Raw genomic sequence first — 21692 nt, forward strand, 5'->3', positions numbered from 1 at the left:
CAAATTAAACATGAACACAAATCCTTATATACTACTACTTTTGTCAATAATCAATAATAATAATAATAATAATGTATATTGTTATAATTAATAATCCTTTTTAATAATTATAGCCAATCAAGAATATATATTTAATGAATAAGAATAGACACAAAAAAGTGATAAAGAAGAATAAGATAGAATATGAGGTAGCAATTAATGGGATATAAATGCAATGGTTAATATTGATTATCATTTAAAACTTACACCATATATTCAATAATCAATATTCATTTGATGTATCATTAAATACACTGAATGATTATGATTGATAGTTTTGAAAAATTTAAACGATTAGTAGTAATAAATAATATTGATTATGTTGTAAATTAAAATTTATCATTATTGATTTTCTGGTTGGTGGCCTATACTCCATTAAGGGTAACAGGCGTAATTAATTATTTAATCAATTATTATAATTATATTATGAATGATGACGATAGATTCTATAGATAGTAGAACAAATAGACAATTCAATGGCGACTGTGTATAAAACAAGGAATATAATTATTAATTTGTTTTCAAAATGAGAAAATCTCAATAAATGACAAGTTATAATAGTTTAATGTGTATATTTATTAGAGAGAAAAAAAAGTGATTATTTTAAAGGTTATAGCAAGTAGATTTTTGTTTTGCCTATTAGTTATTCCTGATTCAGAAATAGATCGTTTGTTTTTCTTTCGCTTCCCTTTTATTAATCAATGAATAATATTGCTAACAGATACAGGATATATGGTTGAAATAAATTTTTTTGTGTTAAAAAAAGCTCACCGTCTGATCGTTCAATTTATTTGATGTTTTTGTTTTTTTTGGAGGGTGGGGGGGATATATATTCAAAACAGTAATACTGTACACCGATATTGTTAACTAAATTATATTGCTTAAGATTGTTTCCATGATATAGTATTTCATTTCTTGAAATTTTGTTTTGACCTGAATTTATTGATTTGAATAAAATGATGAATACACATTTTTATTGGTTGTATATTGAAATTTATCCTTATCATGTGGGTAATTTAAACTAATCTCTTTAGAACTGTGTGGGTCGGAAATGATAGATGATTGACTGATTTGTTTTTTTAACTTGTTAGATGACCTTAGCCTATTCAAGTGGTAATTTGATGATAATGTTGAAGGTGAAGTGGGGGATTGTATTCGATTATGTTGATTCACTTGGGTATTTGATGAATAGTAATCAGGACCTGGACGTAACCGTTGTACTCGACGAGTTCTTTTTAATTTATCATAATTACTATCATCAGTATTATCATCATCAACAACAACTGAATTTTTCTCACTATCACATGATTCACGTGCAGCACGACGTACAAATTTTGACAATCGTCTTCTCCATGATTCCCTCCATTTTAGTACTACACTATGTGTATCAAGTAATAACTCCATTCGATCGCCATATGGGACCTGTGCAGTAAATAAAAAAATATCGGTAAAATCACAGTTCTACAGAAGATTTTAAACGAAATTCAGTTGATTTTAAACAAATGACTCATATATTTTATCACTTCATATATATTTGTTGTTAGTATTGCTTTTGTGCTTATGAAAATGTGGGTTATAACCTTGACATTTACAGTTGATACACTATCTATATCATATAATTACTATTCTTATGTTTGTGTAGTCTAGTATCAATACGTAGACGTAAATGAGACTGAATTTAAACACCAAACAATTGTTTAGAGTTATAAACACACGCGTTCTTTTTAACAATGTTCTATGAATTCGACCTGATTTATTTTGAAATTCTATTTGGCAGATACGCTTATTTGTCTTAAAATATTTGAACTTTGAAAAAGAAATTCTTTGGCTAAGTGGTATGTAAAGATTAGATCACTTTGAGAATATTTCGCGTCAACAAATGGAAACAGCTTATGTAAGATCACACTAGACAATCCACTCAAACAAATCGTAGTTACGTGTTCACTAGTGATTGACTTTGAAATAGATTCTTGAAGTTTTTGTGAGAAATTCTAACTTGTGAGGGCAGTCAGACCATGCTCGATAGTGAAACAGTTATTACCGACAACAAACGATAATAGCTAGACTACATCACAAATCGACTACATTTGGAAATATAGCAAATTGAAATTGAAAAACAAAGTATTATTCCATCTACTTTACATCAATAAAGCTAACAGGAATAGATGAATACTTTTATTGTCCAGTAAATTTGTCGTCAGAATAACATTGGATGGTTTGTTAAATAAACTGAAATAATATGCCCTCAGAATATTGTCTTTAACGCAACATTTATCAGGAATTTACTTTCAAACTTTTAAAATGGAATAAGTGGACTATTCAAAGTAATGCATTAAAGTGAAATGATAACACAGAAACAGGTCAAATAGTTTACTTAGATATTTTTTGAAGACTATTTTAGCTAAATCTTCATCATTGACCCACTTCAAGTTGGATTTGTGAAGTTCTAAACGCGGAATTTAATCAAATTGGAAGCAGATCATATATCAATAATGATCTCAGTGTTGATTCTATATCACAAGTTGTCTAAAGTTTAGAATATTATGATAATGAATACTACTGTCATGTATTTAATTATATTTGCTGAATAATGTAGACAATACCTAGTGTTTCAGTTTTTATGTACAATAACTTTAGTGTGTTAAGGAAACCGGCTCAGAATTAAGCTTCGTTAGATACTTATACGTTAGCTCAAATTTTATGTTGCCTAGTCTAGTTTAGTGGAGTGGTACGTTGGTGGTTAAGGCATTCAACCAGCAACCACCTTATCGAACCTCAAGCTACCTATTTTATTTTGAGCAGTCAATTAATATCACTAGTGTGACTGAAAGCTGAGTACATAAACCTTGACCTGATAAGTGAGTAATACTATATTTATTGGTAATTCATCAGAATGGCTAATTAGTGTTGTAAATTTCATGGAATCATTTTTTAAACCTAGTCATGGATAATTAGTTCTTTATGATTTAATTTTTAATCTCATTTCCTACAAGAATGAGTGTCTTTTAAACTGATCAACTGAATTGAATATTTTATAGTTTAGAATATTAAACAAAACGCATCTTCAGTTAATCTATACCAGTTTTATTTCATCTTGGAAATATCCATACACTGCAAATTCGGTTTCATTTCTGTTTGTATCCTAATCAGTTCAAGAGTAGAGTAAGGATTTTCACTTGACAAATTGTTTAAGCTCTTATTTAGTCACTGATTTATGATATTCAGTCACGTATACTAATGTTAACCTCTGATAAAACCTCCCTCTTCTACAATGTTCTATCTAATCTGATCAGAAAGCGTGTATGGAAATGTGAATTACAAATGAAGTTTGATACTTTATCATCTTTATTGATTTATTGAGTCGGAATAATAAACTTTTATTGGTAAATGTGCATGGTTGGTTATCATCAAAACATGCAATCGATAACAATGTAAAACCGAACTATTTTTATTAGATACATTTACAATAATAAGTGTTTCTTTATTTCTATTTTGAAAAGGTCTTCACTGTTTTCGATGACCAATTAAATATTATTATGAAGTATGAATGAATGATTATTAACTTGGAAATTTCAATTGGTATACCAACAACATTAAGTTAAGTGAAAATGGATGTAAGACATTAAATAGGAATAATCTATTTGTAAAATCTCAGCGAATGAATTTGAAGTAAATCCAACGTTTCGCCTGACAATCTGGTCCAAGCTTTTCCAAGGATATTCCATTCGCTGAGATTTTACAAATATATTCTTCCAATTTCATGTCTTACATCAACTCGGCGTCCAAATACTATGAAACTATTCCCTCTAATTTAGACGAAAGTTCTTAAATAGAAAATGGATTTATTTTCTAAAATTAAGAATCAAATGAAATTCATATCGAAAATTTCAACAGTAGCTGGTATTATCAGATTATCAAAGTAATAATTTCTTTATCTGTTTATTTACCATTTATAGCTTCATCATTCAGAAATAATCTTGAATGACTGCCCCACGAAAATATTTTCGCTATTATTTTATTTGTTGCTTTTCACTTATCAAGTGAAGATTTGAGTACATTGATTGATCACTAATTAGTAATTTATATTATCTGTTTATTCCTTAATACTGATAAAGATCTGTCTATCGTTTTATAGTGTGTCCTAACTTACCAAGAATTTAGTTGCTGGTAATGTCTTCAACTGTAATACTGAATGATGAGAGTTTCAATCCCACAAAGAGGATCATGTGCCTTAAAATAAGCGCCACACCTTTCTACTACCACGAGACTTCAGTGTTGCACCTCTTACCTTCAATAACCCATCAAGTTTAACTGATAATCCATGTATATTGTTTTGTTTGTTTGGAGGAAAAGACGTTGGAAGTGGACAGGACATACATTGAGGAAATCACCAAACTGCATTACGAGACAATCCCTAACTTGGAATTCTGAGGGGAAGCGGGAAAAAGGAAGGTCGAAGAACACACTACGTCGGGAAACTGAAGCAGATATGTGTTTGAGCGTAGCTTCTTAAAGAGCTATAACTAATCGAAATGACCATTTGGTTAATTGTCAAAGAATCATAAGTTTATAGTTTAGACAGACTCATGATACAGTAAGGCCTCATACAATAAGGAGATTACTCATAAATTGCATCAGATCATCTAGTTTCGTTCAATATTTTCTGACTAGCGAACTGTTCTTTAACACGGAAAAGTGATCTTTTTCAAGAATAATTACTGGACGCGTGTATCCACTTAGGCTATTTTTCACTTATAACAATTAAAAAATTTTGGTAGACTTCGAACTGCATTCCTACAATTGAAGAACATATGAAACTCCAAGCAACTGTCAACTAGTTTCAAAGTGAGAATCTTCAATACGAACGTCAAGACAGTCCTACTGTACGGAGCTGAAACTTGGAGAACTACTACATCCATCGTCAACAAGGTACAAGTATTTATAAACAGCTGTCTACGCAAAATACTCAACATTCACTGGTCGAATACTATCAGCAATAGCGTTTTATGGGAGAGGATAAACCAGCTTCCAGCTGAAGAGGAAATTAGGAAAAGACGTTGGAAGTCGATTGGACATACATTAAGGAAATCACCAAACTGCATCAGGAGGCAAGCCCTAACTTGCAATCCAGAAGAGAAGTGGAAAAGATGAAGGCCGAAAAACACATTACGCCGGGAAATGGAAGCAGATATGAAAAGGATGAATTTTAACTGGAAAGGATTGCTCAGGATAGGGTTGGATGGAGAATGCTGGTGTGCTGCCTATGCTCCTCCACGAAGGGTAACAGGCGTAAGTAAGTCCAAACAAACAAACAACTGTTCAATAATCTTTGCAATATTAGTAATTAGTTGACTATTGTTCACCAATTATACAAATAGAATAGAGTATCTATTAGATTTCCGACTTATTTGAAAATTAACAAATAATATAAACACTAGTTATGTGAAATATTCGGTTCTTAAAATGTAAAATCTTAACAAAATTTAATTAAACAATTATTCAAGCAACATTTTTATTTGAATTTATTTTAGATATTAAAAAGGGGAAACATGATACAATTTTACTCTTATGCAGAAAAAGTTTAAATTTTAAGTGGGGAATATTAAGCAAGTCAATTTGACCATCGTTGTTTATGATTTTTCCCATAGAAGACAGGAGATTGAGTACTTGGAGGAATATATTTGTGTACATAAATTATAAATAGGCTTTTCTCCACTTAACATTACGTGTTGTTCAGTTGACAGAACTAACTGAGATCTATCAACCTATCAGTTACAAAATGGCTGCTTAAGTTATTAATTAAAACCTATGATACACTATCCATTTGTTTCAATAGGTGAAAATTAGTTATAAAGAACATGAGAAATTGTTTTTTGATGGAGTTTTGTTATCTAAGCTGGATTATCTAATTGTGAAACTTTCGTTGTATTTTTAGACATAATCATCAATACAAACATCAAATGAAACTGAGTTATTCTCCATATAACTATCAGTATGTTTTGTCAACAGTAAATTTCATTTTCAAACCGAAGTAGGTCAGGTTTATCAACCGATTAAAAAAATCGTAAACAACCGTAAGGCCAAGAGGAGAGACAATCAAAATAAAGTGCGGAATATAACAAGACAACTATTGTTTGATAACAAACCAACTGAATTTATTGTTAACGAAAGAAGCTGTTAGCTTTATGTGGAGAAATTCTGATAGCTCACTTCTATCTGAAGTTTGTTTTGGTGACGATTGCCTTCTGAACTCTTACACCATTGAGATTCATATGATAACAGTTATCGAGGTGATTGATAAACGGAACTAAGGAATTATGTAGAAGCCAAGTCACTACAACATAACATAACATAATACCTCCATAAATTGTCTTTAATATTAATTTTCTAAAACAGCTCATTCTGCAAACATTAATAAGTAGTTAAACTGAGATAACTCTACTGATGCCCCAGAATCATAATTGATCTTAGTGACTTATTAACAATTACAGCAAAATTGTATAGTAGAAAGGTTGTATTAAAGGTGGTATCAAGAAAATTGTAGAGAGGTAATGAGGAAGAAGAATAGACCTTAATTATTTGAAGAATGATCGTTAGTAGTTCAAGTAATATCTGGATTTTCTAACTGACGAAATCAAACTTGACTCAGTAGAAAAATAGATGACTTTTTAGTTAATCGAACTACTGAATAATCAACACTACTTGACTGATATACGATTATCTCATTGTGAGCATGTATTGTTCTTGTTATCTGTGTCTTAATTATATTTCTTTCAATATAAATTTATATAAAAGTTGTTTCATATACAAAATAATTCACCATGAACACAAATCAGCATTAAAATTATTTCATAATACCTGATGCGAACGTGTTATGAACAAATAAGATTGACCAACTTGAAGGTTAGGACATAGACATCGTGAATGACGTTTATCTGCTGAGTTATTTTTGATGCGTAACCAAACTCGATAGGCTGGTAAATTTGGCGATGCTGTTTTAGGTAATAAGTGTTCAGCTGCTCCAGTAATACGCCATGTGTTTTGAATGCCGACTTCAAGACGCATTAAGTCTCCATGAATTGTTCGAGATTTGACTATGCCACGAAACACTATGGAAAGAAATAAATTTATTAACGTGATATATTATACCTTATTCATCAACAATGCAAAATGTTCACCATAGGACTTGTTATTTCTTATGATTTGTATAAATCTGCGTAATTAAAATGAAAAGAACCTACATGTTATAGACCGATTCATTCTTTAAAATATCATTGAGACTAATTTTAGTTTTAATCATCAATAGATTATTTATTCTAAATACGTCGGCATTTATGACCATATTTTATTGCTGTCTGGTTCACGTCTTAGTGATTTCCTTTACTGGCAACAGTTTTCTAACCAACAGAATTGAATGTGTTAGTTGTTATTTATTCCTCAATAAACTATTTCTGACAACAAATACTCGAAAGCTATAGAGGCGAATTAAAAATCCTTAAATTTCGTGGTTATTTTATGAAAATAATAAAACATATAACACTAAGGAATAAGTTGGCCGAAGTCATGAATTGGTTGACTTTTAAACTATCACTCAGTAGCTAAGTGGATGGGGCGATGGATTTTCAAGCATATGGTACTGGATTATAGTCCTAGAATGAACATCGGTTTTGGGATGCAGGTTGTAGTGTCGGTTGATGTGTTATGCCCATATACCTTATTTTAGCTTCTGGACAAGCCAATTTACGTATCCATCATGAGTCACGTTTTGACCATGTTAATTATTCACTTATTAACCCTGACTATTTTTTATATGAGCGTATGTGTGTGTACACTTCTTATCCTATTCATCACATATCTGTAGCTTACTTTTATCTGATTACCCGCCATCTCCAATGCTTGTCATTTTTGCTTCGCTCTCTTCTATTCGCTTAATCCTTCTGATTTCCTGTTCAGATCAGTGAATGTACAAAATATATGTATTCAAAATCTATTCTCGTACTTGACTTTTTTAACTGCGTTATTCATCAACGCGGATTAAGTCATTTATTACATACGAGGATAGCCAGGATATATATTTTGACAGCAATCATTCATACGATCTAATTGAAGACAGATTTAGCCCCCACAAAGTACATCCGACCGACAAGTCCCAAGTAGGAAGAAACCCATATCTTCCATTCCACTCCTAACCACATTCCATCTATTCTATATTAACTTGTATTATAATGACTATTTAGAGACAATCTACACACGATACACATATGTCAACGAAGACGGATCATATTTCAGTCAAAATTCTTAACAATAGGATAATCCAAACTATTTTAAATTAAATTATATCATAGTTTCCACCAGTTGTTCGGCTGTGAAAGTTTTTGTTTGAAACTCATTTTGCTCTTCATTTTAATTTAAATGTAATAACCTATTTAAAGCTCATTGTAATGTTGCTGGACAAATGTGAAATCAATTTAATTGAGTTGTTTGTTGAAAACTACTAGATTGCTGAACCAGTCAAGAAAAAGATAATTTCAATGTTATCCCTCTAAATTCAAATTATGAAAGTTAATTTAAATGCATGATTATTTAAAGTTCACTTGATTTTACCTAAACAAAAATACATTAAGTTTACTTGCTTAGCAAGTTGGAAACTACTGATAGCTCCTACTTTGAATTGGAAGGGGAGAGAGTTAGAATTTTTCCTATCTATGATGTGATAAGATCGATTTATCAAGCCTTGTATACGAGTTTGAACTTGGCTGACTTTAACACTTTTATTTATGAATTATAACTGATAAAAATTTCAAAGGATACAATTTTATTGATGATATGAATTTAATGGAAATTATTAAGGTTGGTCTCTTCTGTGAAACTGTTTACCATAAAATGGTTTTATAAAACTGTAAAATATCCAATAGAAAAACAACGATTTACACTTTCAGCTCAACATAGTTAAACTGTTCATCACTGGTAAAACACTAAATTTTGAAACAACAGCGTCAAGGTTTTATTTAGCAACATACAAAACTAATTCCAACCATCAATCATTTTTTCGGTAAATTTACATAGGATACCCTAATGTAACCTTTTGGATATAAGACAAGAGCTAGCTTTTTTTCAGCCAGAGAAAAGCTACACATAAATCATGTTGTTATCAATGCCTCTGATAGCGAAAAGTTTTGATGGAAACAGATACTCACATAGATCAAGGTATTATAGCTATATTCTTTATATTGTTGATATATGACGCTCCTTTAATTGGATGTTTAACCATTTTACCAATGGTGAATATGGAGTCAACCTTTAAATAAGTTACTAAATACTAAATAAACTATATCATATGACTTGACTGAAAACTACATCTTCATTTTGGTATAATTATAGAGTATTATAAGTGGCTATAGGTGGCATTCTGTATTCTTACGTTTCTTCATAATTCAAGTTAATTGAAATTAATCAGAAGTGGATAAAAAGAAAGGTGAATTTTTTCATCTAGGTTGTCTTGTTTGAATAATAATTCTCCTGTTAAACGACGAGCGTAAAGACTGAAGGACCGTTCGCCATTACATCACTCAGTTACACAAGCTCAATTCGATCACCCACAAATCCTATCTACTGACATAAATAAACAACCAATAATATAAAACTTCTTAACTGAAATTTTGAATCAATCAAATATATTTTAATTAAAGTCTACTCTATAGATCGATACTTCATTATATTAAAGAGACTATGATATTTGTTAAAATATCAGAATATACCTGATAATAATAATAATAGTAATTATTATTGCTATTTAAAAAGACAGGATACGATTCTTAAGGCATCAATATAATCTAAGAGTGATCGGTCAACTTGATATATAGGCTTGACCAATCTATGATTTAGTACTAGTTTATGATATTCTTTTGTTTACAAACATTTTTGGCCCTGTTAATCTAGTTGAATAACTTAAATTATTCAGATTAATTAAGTAATATACAGAAAATATTGTGTAATCTAATTGCAATTAATGTTATATTGTTACTACCATTTATTCTAGTTACTCTCCTTGATAATAAAATGTCATTATCAAGAACATAGTGTTTAGTATAGATTAATCAAAAGATAGGTATGAATTACAACAACAATACTGTGACAGATGTATCTGTGCATAAACTAGTTATCAATTCTTGCTTGTTGGAAGGTATTCAATGTCACGATGTAGTTTTTCTCCACTATACATGCAAAAGCATCAATTAAGAAGCGAAAGTGGGTCACTAATTATTTAACCCATTATCACATGACGCAATATTCAACAGTAAACGGATTCAGATAAACCATAGAATGGCCTGAAAAGTAGGTTCCATATAACCTTGGTATTCATATATCAAATTTATCTGAATTTTCAGGGAACTTCATTTTCCTTAATTAAACACTGAACAATTATCAATGTTATACTATCAACCCCCCTCCCCAGAGATGAAATCCACTCAATTTTATATGTTTACTTAATCTAGTGACTTAATATCATTATGTATCTCATTTAGGGTATGATAAATTAGCCCTAACAAATAACAATTCCTAGATCTTGCTGAAAATTAGTCTTACGCGACACAAATCATTGACGGGTGGTAGACTGATTTTCCAAGATTCAAATCTTTTGATTCCGTATTTTATACATTGGTACTACGACTAAGTTAATCTAGTTCATAGACTAGCAGTGTCACCCATATTACTTTTAAAAAGCAATGACATTAAGAATGATAATTCGATAATTGAATGAACAACGATTTTCAAAATATCAAAATCCGATCATAGACTACATGATCGTTAACTCTTTGTGCTTTAATAAACCTCATCTTGTTAAGTAGTGTGAATAAACTTATTGATCTGATATTTGCATATATATATACCATACATTTAGTTGGTTCACATGCATATGTACTACACTTTTCATTGATTTATTGTAATAGAAACTTATATCTCTCTCACCAGATCCTTTGTCATTATCATGTACACTTGTTAATTACAGTGCAAAGTATATTGTTTTCATTGATACCATATGCTACTTATTCATATAATATCTTATTAAAGACAGAAATGTTTCATAGAATGAGAACTAAGATTGTTTAGTGTATTGTTAAGGAAATTATATTAGCTTATCTACTAACCAGATTTTAGCTATCCTCTTATATGTTTTTTTCGTATTTTAAGGAATCATATCACGAATTTTATCTGAAAGTGAACCACTTAATTTTATGTTTTCCATTTGAAATTTGGATCGGTTAAAATAAACTAACGAACGTATAGTGTAAAGATGCACAATTTTTGTTTGTGTGTGTTTCAGGAAAAACACAACAACATTTTATTTTGTTGTTTACTACTTGAAGTACATGTGAACATGTTACAATCATAACAAAGCCATCATATTCAGACTGTTATTAATAAATCAGTTGGTTGGAGAAATTCGAATTATGTACTAATAGGTTTAGAAAAACAAAATGGTAAAAAAACTGATTATAATTCATACGAATATTCGTCAAGGTTAGAACGAATAGCTTGACAGAAATTAGCCGCCGAGTATAAAGAATTCATCATATGTGAAAATTATATTTGAAATAGTCTCAGCGATTGAAATTTAAATAATTCCAATGTTTCGTCCAGCTAACTTATTACCCTGAAGATGTCCAGACAACTATTTTTTATATGGTCGTATATGTGCTAATTACTTACCTTACTCATTATGTGTCTGTAACTTATTTTTGTTTGACTATAAATAATGATTCACAGTTGGCTAAATTAAGCTGACTCACTAACCTTCTTCACTGTTGGTCATTAAGTTTCGCTTCTCTCTCTCTTCTCTTCGCTTCCTCCTCCCCGTCTCCCTGATTGTCTGTTCAGATCAACGATTGTATAAAATATATGCACTCAAACTTCGTTCTCTTATTTGACTTACTTAATTTCTTTATTCACTAACGCGAGTTAGGTCGATATCTATATGCGAGGATTAGAGACATGTATATTTCGATAACAGATAGCAAACGATCTATCTGGGAACAGATCTCGGGCCACTAAAAATTCACTATGAATTTCAGCCAAAGTGACAGGTGTTAACCCTCGTTCGATGTGACAGTTTTATTCCCTGTATTAATTTAGGTAAGCCTTATCTAGTGTTTTTTGCATGAATTCTATGTATTTTTTCTCTATATATGTCATTATAAAGTACGTGAAATTTGGCATACAGATGATTATATTGTAGTCTAAGGATGGTGTAATTTTAGGACTTGTTATTAGGCCTGTAGTTGGGGAGTCAATAAATGTTCACTGAACCAGTCTATCATATTATCACTGCTTTGTGGTAATTGTAATGGTTACTGGTTCCCAGTAAAAACAGTGAGATCGATGAACAACAGTGGTTTGTCAAGTAAAAACAATAAGACTGTGGACTCAACTGGGTCGATACGTAACATCTGGCTACTCACTTACAACAGTCCAGATGGAGCCAACAATGATCGACGTAAGGGTTTTCCTGAGTTTGAAAATTCCTATGAATCTACTACTTGGGCTGAACAAAATAATTTAACATATAATAAGTATCGTTTTTCATAAGACTAACGGTCAGAGATTAAAGGACAAGGTAACGCAGTGTTCTAATCAATAAGTGTTTTTACCTCGATATTTAGATGTATTTCGTAAGAAATCGGTTGAGAAACATTCGATTGGTTTGAATGATTTCTAGAAGGAGAGTAGCTTTACCATTTAATATTACTAACTAAGGTTAAAGGATGATGGATGGTGATTAGAGATATCGATTATGTTCGAAATAGATCCCAATTTCATGTAACCATCAAACAACTTGAGGGTTCTGAAACAAATAGCTGCACATCCATTACTTTTTAAATTTGTCGTTTTTTTTCAACCATAGTAATTTGTACTGCAGTTATCTGTAAATATTTTTTTCATCTAATCAATTTAGATTTTATAAGAGAATAGTCAGTTACTTTTGTCGATTATAGAGGTCAATAAATCATATGATCATTTTGTGTTCAAGGTCAAACCTAAAAAGTTGTGTTCATTTATATCTGGTTAGCGTGACTGAAATTAAGATTGTCTTCTAGTAAAGAATATATACTAAAGTAAACATTCTATGCACTGGAACACAGGAGAATAATAATAATCATCATCAAAACAACAGCTCAACTTACCAGCTTCATTACGACAAAACTTCTTAAATCTTATTCTTTTCTTACTTCTCTCACATGGAGGACAATCAATATCTAAATAAGGTTATTTTTTATAAAAAGGAAGAAATCATATTGAAAAACACCTTGAATTTTGATTGAAAAATGAACTAGTGTTTCAATGATAATGTAAATTTATTTTACTCAATCCAAAACTGTTTCAGTTTTCTTTTCGTTTTCTCCTTCAGATTTCACAAGTTTCACATCATCTGACAGGATTTCCAGAAACTTCCAAACATGTTTCATACTTTTTAATAGTATACATACACTCTAATAGAGTTGCATTAATAGGATGTTTTTATTTCGCTCTACTTTATTAGCTTATTGAAGTATCCCTTAATCTAATAATCAATATGGTTCTCTTTTTATCTTTAGAAACTAATAAAAGTGATTCAAATTGTTTGATTTAAAACAAACACTATCTTTTACAGAAGCTGGTGTAAGATCGTTAGTTTAGAGGAAGAAGCTTTCAAACTTGAGTGATGTGTCGAATGTGTTTACAGTAATGTGAGACCTACATAATTAATGACTAAATGACTATATCTCAAGTCGGATATGCGTATGATTTACTGATTAGTAACCATGTGCATATTTTTATAGATTTTAACGGAGATTTGCTTGGGTTTATGTCGGTGTAGGCAGTTTCCAATGTATTACACCTATAATTGGAGATCCATTTCAAAAATTTTATCATGAGAAACGAAAATATTCTACTGATGTGATCACCAATTAGTGCATGTATTTCATTGATCATTTAGAAACTCCGTCAGATAATGTGTAACTCTTGAAATTTGTAAATGTAAAAGAAACAAAGGGGAAATAATATAGAAACAATTGACACAGGTTTTTAAAAGAATCAGATGTATAACGCGGTTATCATATTCGAATTTCGCTAGAAGTTGAAGTTAACTGTATCTATAATCCATTAATTCCAAAGCCTTCTTAAATAATTATTGTTAAAGTGTATTCAGTGTGTTGGGATCGTAATGATATGTAGTCATCAAAATACTAAGGGTGATGATAAGTATCGCATGACTGATACTCTCAATCCACTCACTATCTGAAAACATGGGTTTCGTACTGTTTAAATGATCAGGTTAATGAATGTTGTGATTTCCCTTCAGTGAAAGGTTGTTTAACATGACAGGTCAACAATTTAACTGAGTTTCCCATTCGTTACATTCTTAGTAGTTGATTTACCATGAAAACATCTCTCGTAACTTTTTATCTAGTTGTTTTAACTTAATTAACGAATAAAATAACCGGTGGTTTGATGTATTTAATTACTCTCTCTCTGAATAAAATGTACATTTTAGATTAATTTCATACAACTATACCCCCCTCTTTATGATGACAGATTTAAATATTAGATGCAATGATAATAATAAGATAATATTTATATTACAAACAGATAAAAAAAGAGCTACTGAAGTGTATTTAGAATTTGCTGTTATATTTTTATATTACTTAAATTCATTTAAGTAACTTATGATTTTCACGAATAATCGAAAGAGGAAAAATAGTAGTTGTCGATCTCACTGCTTTTATCTCACCATTTTTCACTTAATCTTATGTTCCGAAATAACTATCTGACTTTATCTTTGTCTCCGAAGTCCTAAATTATGCCATGATCACCTGAAAAATAACAATTATTCCCATAAGCATAACTTTAAAAAGTTTTGGATCCAAACAAAATAACAACTTTTAAACTATGTATAATAATTCATTCATTCAGGTTTATAATTTACGAAATTTAAGTCAATGTCAGACCACTTAAGTTAAAGAAGACAATGAAATATCTTAGGCAAGGGAAATACATGGACTTGAAACAATTAAGTAAGAAGTAATTGAATGTTAAAATCTAAAGAAAGATTAGAATTATTTCACTTGATGTCCTTATTATCCTAGTTCCAGATGTTTTAAGACTCCATTTGGCAAGTCTGTGCATCTTTATGTAGCTTACACTAACAGTCAGTGAATGATTTGCAAGAGACCCTTGCTTTCTACTCTTGCTCTAGATAACAATATATGAAGATAAATGATAATTTCACAGCTAAAATATAGTCACGATAGGTAAGTCAATGCCAATTTCTCAACTGTAGGAATAAATAAATGAAAGTCTTTGGGAGAGAAGACGCAGGAATACAAGGTGAATAAGGGAGGTAAAAATAAACTCGGATTATAGTTAGGTTTTAGTCAAGATGGTAACTTGAGCTATTTTGATTTGTTTAGCTTTGTCAATTTTATCGTAGACGTATTCACTTTCAAAATGTTTTACCTCATTGTCTGATAGATTAGATAGAAGACAGCAATGAATAAATATTTATCAAATTTTGTAACATCTCACCAATATTAGAGGAATACGTAGCTTCTGAATTCATATATCTTTGATTAGATGACTGGTTATTACAGATGCTAGAGACATAAGTTGCTGAAGAATCATCAAGAACTTATTGTTATTACTATATTTTCTGAAAGTAGATGGACAGTAATACTAGTTGATCTTAGGGTGATTGGTTCAAACATCTAAAGCCCCTTGTTATTCTTCATGAAATTTATTAACAATACTCATCGTAATCTGCTGAAAAATTAGGATCGTTGTCGTTTGACATAAAAGATTTTCAAAGAGTGAGGGTATGCCTTAACCCAAACATAAAACTCATCTACATAAATAAATAAGCCAAATAACCGTACACAGTATTATACGTTATTCCTCGGTGTAAATCAGATCCAATCAAATATTTTGAAGACCACATCTTGCAAATATTATTTTTCTAACTTACTAGTCTCTGGTTTAGACAACTGAGATTTGGTTGAATGAGCTGAAATAAAGAAAAAAACCAACATGGATAAATCTACAGTTGTTGACGTTATCTTTCATAGATGTGAAAATAAATGTAGCAGAACAAATGAATGAAAGTTATTTGTAAGTAAATGGCATTTAAATAATTACATTTTTTGATTTTAATTATCTTTTTTTTCTTTTAAATTGCAAACCGAATGTAATTTTTATATATAACATGGGAAGTAATTTTTTCAGCTATGATATGTTGTTTGAAAAACAATGCTGAGAGCTTTTACATTGAAAAAGTAATGTATCCTAGTAATCGGTGGTTTTCAACTGAGTGATTAGATTTTGAGTTGGAGACAAAAGTAATTTTCGTCTTTTTTTTAATAAGTGTTAGTGGGGTAAACGTTTGAACATGTAGGAAAAAGCACTAGAGTACTTTGATCCATGATTTGATTAGTGATTTTCTTCACCTGAATCAAGGTGATTTTCTATTTGTGGATGAGCGTTAAACGCTAAACGGTCTCTTCATAGTAATCAACGTTCTTTTCTTTAGTTCACACTACTGATCCGATTTTACTAGTCAAGTTACAGTGTAATCAATTATTCTAGTTGACTTGGCATCACCAAACACTCATAGAGACAAGTAGAAGTAAACTCTAGACTAATGTCTTGTGTTAGAGGTCACATTTTATCAATGCATATCTCAAATATTTTGAGATCTGATATTTTTAAGAGGACTAAAACTCATTCCAGTCAGTCTTATGAACAGAAAAATTGCCAAAAGGTATTAGCTTGTTCGAAATATGTGTTCAGACATTTTTTTATTGCCAATAACTTAACATTAAACGTCGATTGGATCAATTTAAAGAATTTATTTACTTCCTGGAAATCTAATCCATCAAAATTTATTCAACATGTGTTTAGAAAAACCCAAACTAATGTCTAAATAGTTTTCGCCGATCCTCATCGTCCCAAAAAGACAACTGGAAACCCGAGTGGGCTGAACAATAAGTCGGTTCTATTGTATGACAGTTAAACATCTAGTGATTTCAATAATGAAACAATTAGAAACAAAATGTGTATATTGCTAGTTCCCCCTTGAAATCTTATGGAGATTCTTTATATTATTCTGTTTTTAATAGTTACTCAACTAGTTTATGAGAATTTTAGGGGAAACATTAAAAATCATTGTCAATGAACAGTTGTTTCATTCCAGTTTGAAAATCTTTAGCAATGTACACTTGGAATAAAATAAAACAAGTTGACTAATGTTCACCTAATTTTCACGGTTCACTAGGTGATGTTAATCCATGGAAAACTAATTTCTCACTGAACAATCTCCACACACATCTATATCAATATTAAGAGTTATTTATACATTATGGAAAAGTATAAGCAATTTGCTTCGATTGGTGAATTGCCAATGCTTCGACAGTGCATATTCAATTTTAAAAAATTAATCTTCAGGTGGAATAGATAACCAGTTTAAAAAATAATTTGATCGCATTCAGCAACCCTGTTCTTAATTGGTTAAACGCAAATCCATCAAACTTATGAAAGAAGTTCTGCAATTTCGAAACTATAATCAATTTGATAATCATGGCATAAATTAGACTTTTTATCGGGACTTGGTAAAAAATAAAAGGGAATGAAAAAATAGTAGAACGGTATGCTTCGGAAAAACAAGTAATTGAAATATACGTTAAGAAATACAAACTAATAAGTAAATAAATTAGGTAATATAATCTTATCACAGTAAAATTAAATGGTTCTACAAAGCTTTCATATTTACAGCACTAACATTGACAAATTACTGTAAATATGTAAATTGTTGAACTAAATATGTATTCGTAAAGTGAATAAACATGAATTACTCGTGAACTTATAAATAACATCAATTGATCAATGGAGTTAGATAAATTCATAATGTCTAATCATTAGTATTGACAGAATTCTAGTGATATACAATCAATCACCTTAGTCATATGAGAGGCCAGTCATGATTAAGTCAAATCTTCCTTTCCATTACCTTTGACCACTTAATTGATAGATATAAACATGAGAATCAGTTCCGTGTGGCACGACTGATGGACACTGCCGTGAATTTCCAGGAAGATATCCTGCCTCTATAGTTTTCGCTGGTCCATCAGTTGATATCAATTCTTGAGGGGAAAATAACTTATATCTATAAAAAATGTGCACTCATCTAGAAGAAGTCAATTGGCAGATTATACTCATAGCCAGTCTTTCCTCCATTCAACAATAACCGATGCCATGTTTCGCTAGGCTTTATAGGGCTGATTAAATTCTATCGATCCAATTGGAATGTAACAATTAGTCTAAATGACTTGACATTGCATGAGTTATGTTTCGCTACTAAGTAATTGAAAGTAGTTAGCAGGAAACCTTCAGGCTATGTTTCGTATCTGTTAGTAGTTGTCAATAAGGTAAACCTGGTTTAAACCCCCTTTGAATAACTCAATGAATACTAAGCATACATATATTCAGTGTGTTGACTTTTATTTACTATAATATAAAGAGAAAAAAATCACACTTTGTATTTCATACTTTTCACATCAGTTATATTACAATAAAACGATAGTTCATCTTCTCATTTAGAAGATGTTTAAAGAGTTAAATTCCTCCTCACAAAGCAAATATAGTTTCTTAGTTGTTATTGTGTAGATGAACGGAGCAAGACTTATCACTAATCATCTTTATTCTTATGTGTTATGATTTCAGATGAGACTATTCAATAGTTATAAGTATTGATGATAAATACTTCAAGCTGAAGTTAATACAATAAAACCACTTACTATCAAATAAATTGGCTTCCTTATCCTTTTTTTATTTTTACAAATATCCTGTTTACTTATTTATTTATTTTTGTACTATTTTCAAGAGGAGAAATAAGAGTTCCTCATCAATGCGGTTTACCTTTTTCAGCGAAAAATGCAGTCACTTTTATTATTAAATAATTTGAATGATTGAATTCTATTCTGTTCACTTTCTTCATACACACAAAAGTCTTTTGTTATATTACTTACAATGAATTTATAAGTAGTAATTTATTTCAGATTAAAATGAATAAAATAAAATAATCAGTTGGAATTTCGTTGACAAAGTGAGTCATTTCTTTTTCTTTTGATAGCTAATTCATTTTTACTTATTATTCCGATACACAGGGGAGAAAACAAATATATTGGAGTCGTGAAAAGTAACACTCTGGACAAATTTATTTCTGATATTTACTACTAATAATACATTTGTATACATAGATTTACTAATCAGTTTGATGGAGATAGTATCGTTGTGTTCATGTGTGTCAATCACGTATGCTGGAGGATAATGGATAAGTGTACAGTTATATGGGTTAGCTCTTAAGTTTATATATTGTTCGTATAGAATATCACAATGACAAATATTAAGAGAACAATGTAAAGGCAACATTTACTCATGAAAAAATTGAAAAAAAAACGATAAGTAGTAATGCAATTTATTTCATTAAATTCCCTTGGGAAGAAAAGAGATGAAAGATAATTATGTGATGGTGATCTCCAATATTTCTCCTACAAATAATCAATTGACTCAACATCAGCCAAAAAACCAGCTGTGATATATCTAACATAACTGAAGAAACTCAATCCTGACTAGACGATACTTATATCTAATTGATTAATTAGGTAATTTTAAACAAAGCAAGAATAATGCGATTTGTTTATTTTTTGTTGCTCTGATTCAATTTTCAAGGGGTCATATTGTATGAAATTAGATAATTACTGAATGTTTTCACCTACATCCTATTTCATTGCTTTTATTCTTATTTTAACATTCTTCAGATTTGTTTAAGCTAACAGAAATTAGGTAATTCTGTCGAGGTGATCATACAAAACACAATGAACCATCTGTTTTAACAAATTACAATTTAGGAATTATTTCATTTTACTTACATATCAGTAGAGAGTTTGCTAAATTATCTGTATGAAAAATGAATCCTGTGTATTCTTTGTTATCAAACTTATTCATGTACATGAAAACACAAACGATGTAGTCTGAAGGTTCATTCACAACTTAATCTGGTTATATATATGTATAGATGGAATAAGGAAGAATGTTTTATAAGTGGTTGAATTAAGTGAACCCATCAAATAATATTTTTGTTTAAGTCTAATTACACATCATAAAGTCAATAGAAAAAGATACTGCATTCATTATTCCAATAAGTCTTTCTATAGTTCTATTGATCTTTATGGAAAACTAATTTAATCCATTTAGCTATGTTTTTTTCATCGGTAACATGATAACAATTTCTTTTGAAGAAAACACATAATACAATTGTTTTTACTCTCTGTTAATGAAAGAAATGATCTTCATCTTCCCCCTTCTCTCTATGTAAATCAACAAATTTATGGCGTAAATAACAAATTGACATTTTATTCTTTTTTTAATAATTATGAAATTCAACTTTGTCTGTCTTAATTTCCTTTTTCTTCAATTATTGCCTAAATGACGACAAATTGGTAATGGAAAAAAAAAATCAAAGCATACTATGGAAAAGTCTGAAACAGAAGGTGATGACAGATAGTTATTTTACCAAAAATTACTCGAAATATATTTCTATACCTAAAAAAAGGTGACGAAAAAATTGAATTGTAAATGTGCCTATCTATGTGTATATATGCATGTACTTGTGTTTTGGTAAAACAAATTATGGCTAGAATGAATTTCCCAACACTAATAGCACTTTAACATCATTATGTGAAACTTGAATAAGAGTAAAATTAGCCACATAAACTGAAAAAATTTTATAACTAAAAGTTCTACATTTAATGGGACAGTAGACATATAATGAAGGAAGTATCATTCTCGTAAAGTTTTCCTCTAATTCAAATGTTCATTTTTCAGTTTGTAGAGAACAACTCTTTTTACTTCTAATGTTTATGCATCCAACATATACCATATTAAATGTGTTAAAACTTATTTAAATAAGATATGAAATTTTAAAAGAAACATTTTTCAAGGATTGTTTAAAGCCACATCTGTCAGCGTATTACAGCATAATACTATTTTAGTTAACCGAGAAGTTCATTTCTATCTGTGGAGCTTTTGATTTGCATCCTCCTTAATGAGTAACTATTCTAACAGATAAAAAGCTTTAAATCTGCTCCTATTTAGTTTATAATCTTTACTTTTTATTATAGGTCATTGTTGTGAATAGATTCGATCAATATAAATGAATCCATAACTCAGGCAAAATACATATAAACGTCATTTTCTTTCAGTTAAAAATTCATTTTACTTATACAGAAGTTGCTGATAACTTGTTATCAGATGGTAATCCCAAAAACTTTGTAGGGTTAGCGAAATGTCGCTGAGCTATAGCCAAATCATCCGGTAGTTGAGTTACTGGATGTCGAACAGTCCACCGATCCCTGTCAAGATCAAGGACAACCAACACTCATCAAGTAATTGTATGCCATGGACTGGCCCATGCGGTGGTGGTCACAAACCTCTCCCTTGTACCTACTTTTACTAATACATTTCTGTAATGACGTCCTTTGTGTTATACAGTCTTCAAAGCAACCACAGTACCTAGATACGACGAAAGAGTAATCCACGTAAGGTGTTGACTGCGAGGTACC

The 21692-nt window shown here is 30.4% G+C and overlaps 1 protein-coding gene across 1 annotated transcript in view; it reads right to left on the bottom strand.

Annotated features, from left to right (window-relative positions):
- Positions 1-978: 978 nt before the first annotated feature.
- The window catches only part of Smp_151310 (putative netrin), a gene marked incomplete at both ends in the record, with an annotated part of 64940 nt that continues 44226 nt past the window's right edge, over positions 979-21692 (bottom strand). Inside the window, 3 exons of the mRNA XM_018789707.1 lie at positions 979-1461; positions 6898-7148; positions 13224-13295. Of these exons, the coding sequence (XP_018655123.1) occupies positions 979-1461; positions 6898-7148; positions 13224-13295 (806 nt within the window). The remainder of the gene's footprint in view (positions 1462-6897; positions 7149-13223; positions 13296-21692) is intronic.

This window comes from Schistosoma mansoni, chromosome W (genome assembly GCF_000237925.1).
Source record: "Schistosoma mansoni strain Puerto Rico chromosome W, complete genome".
In the NCBI taxonomy this organism is placed as follows: Eukaryota; Metazoa; Platyhelminthes; class Trematoda; order Strigeidida; family Schistosomatidae; genus Schistosoma; species Schistosoma mansoni.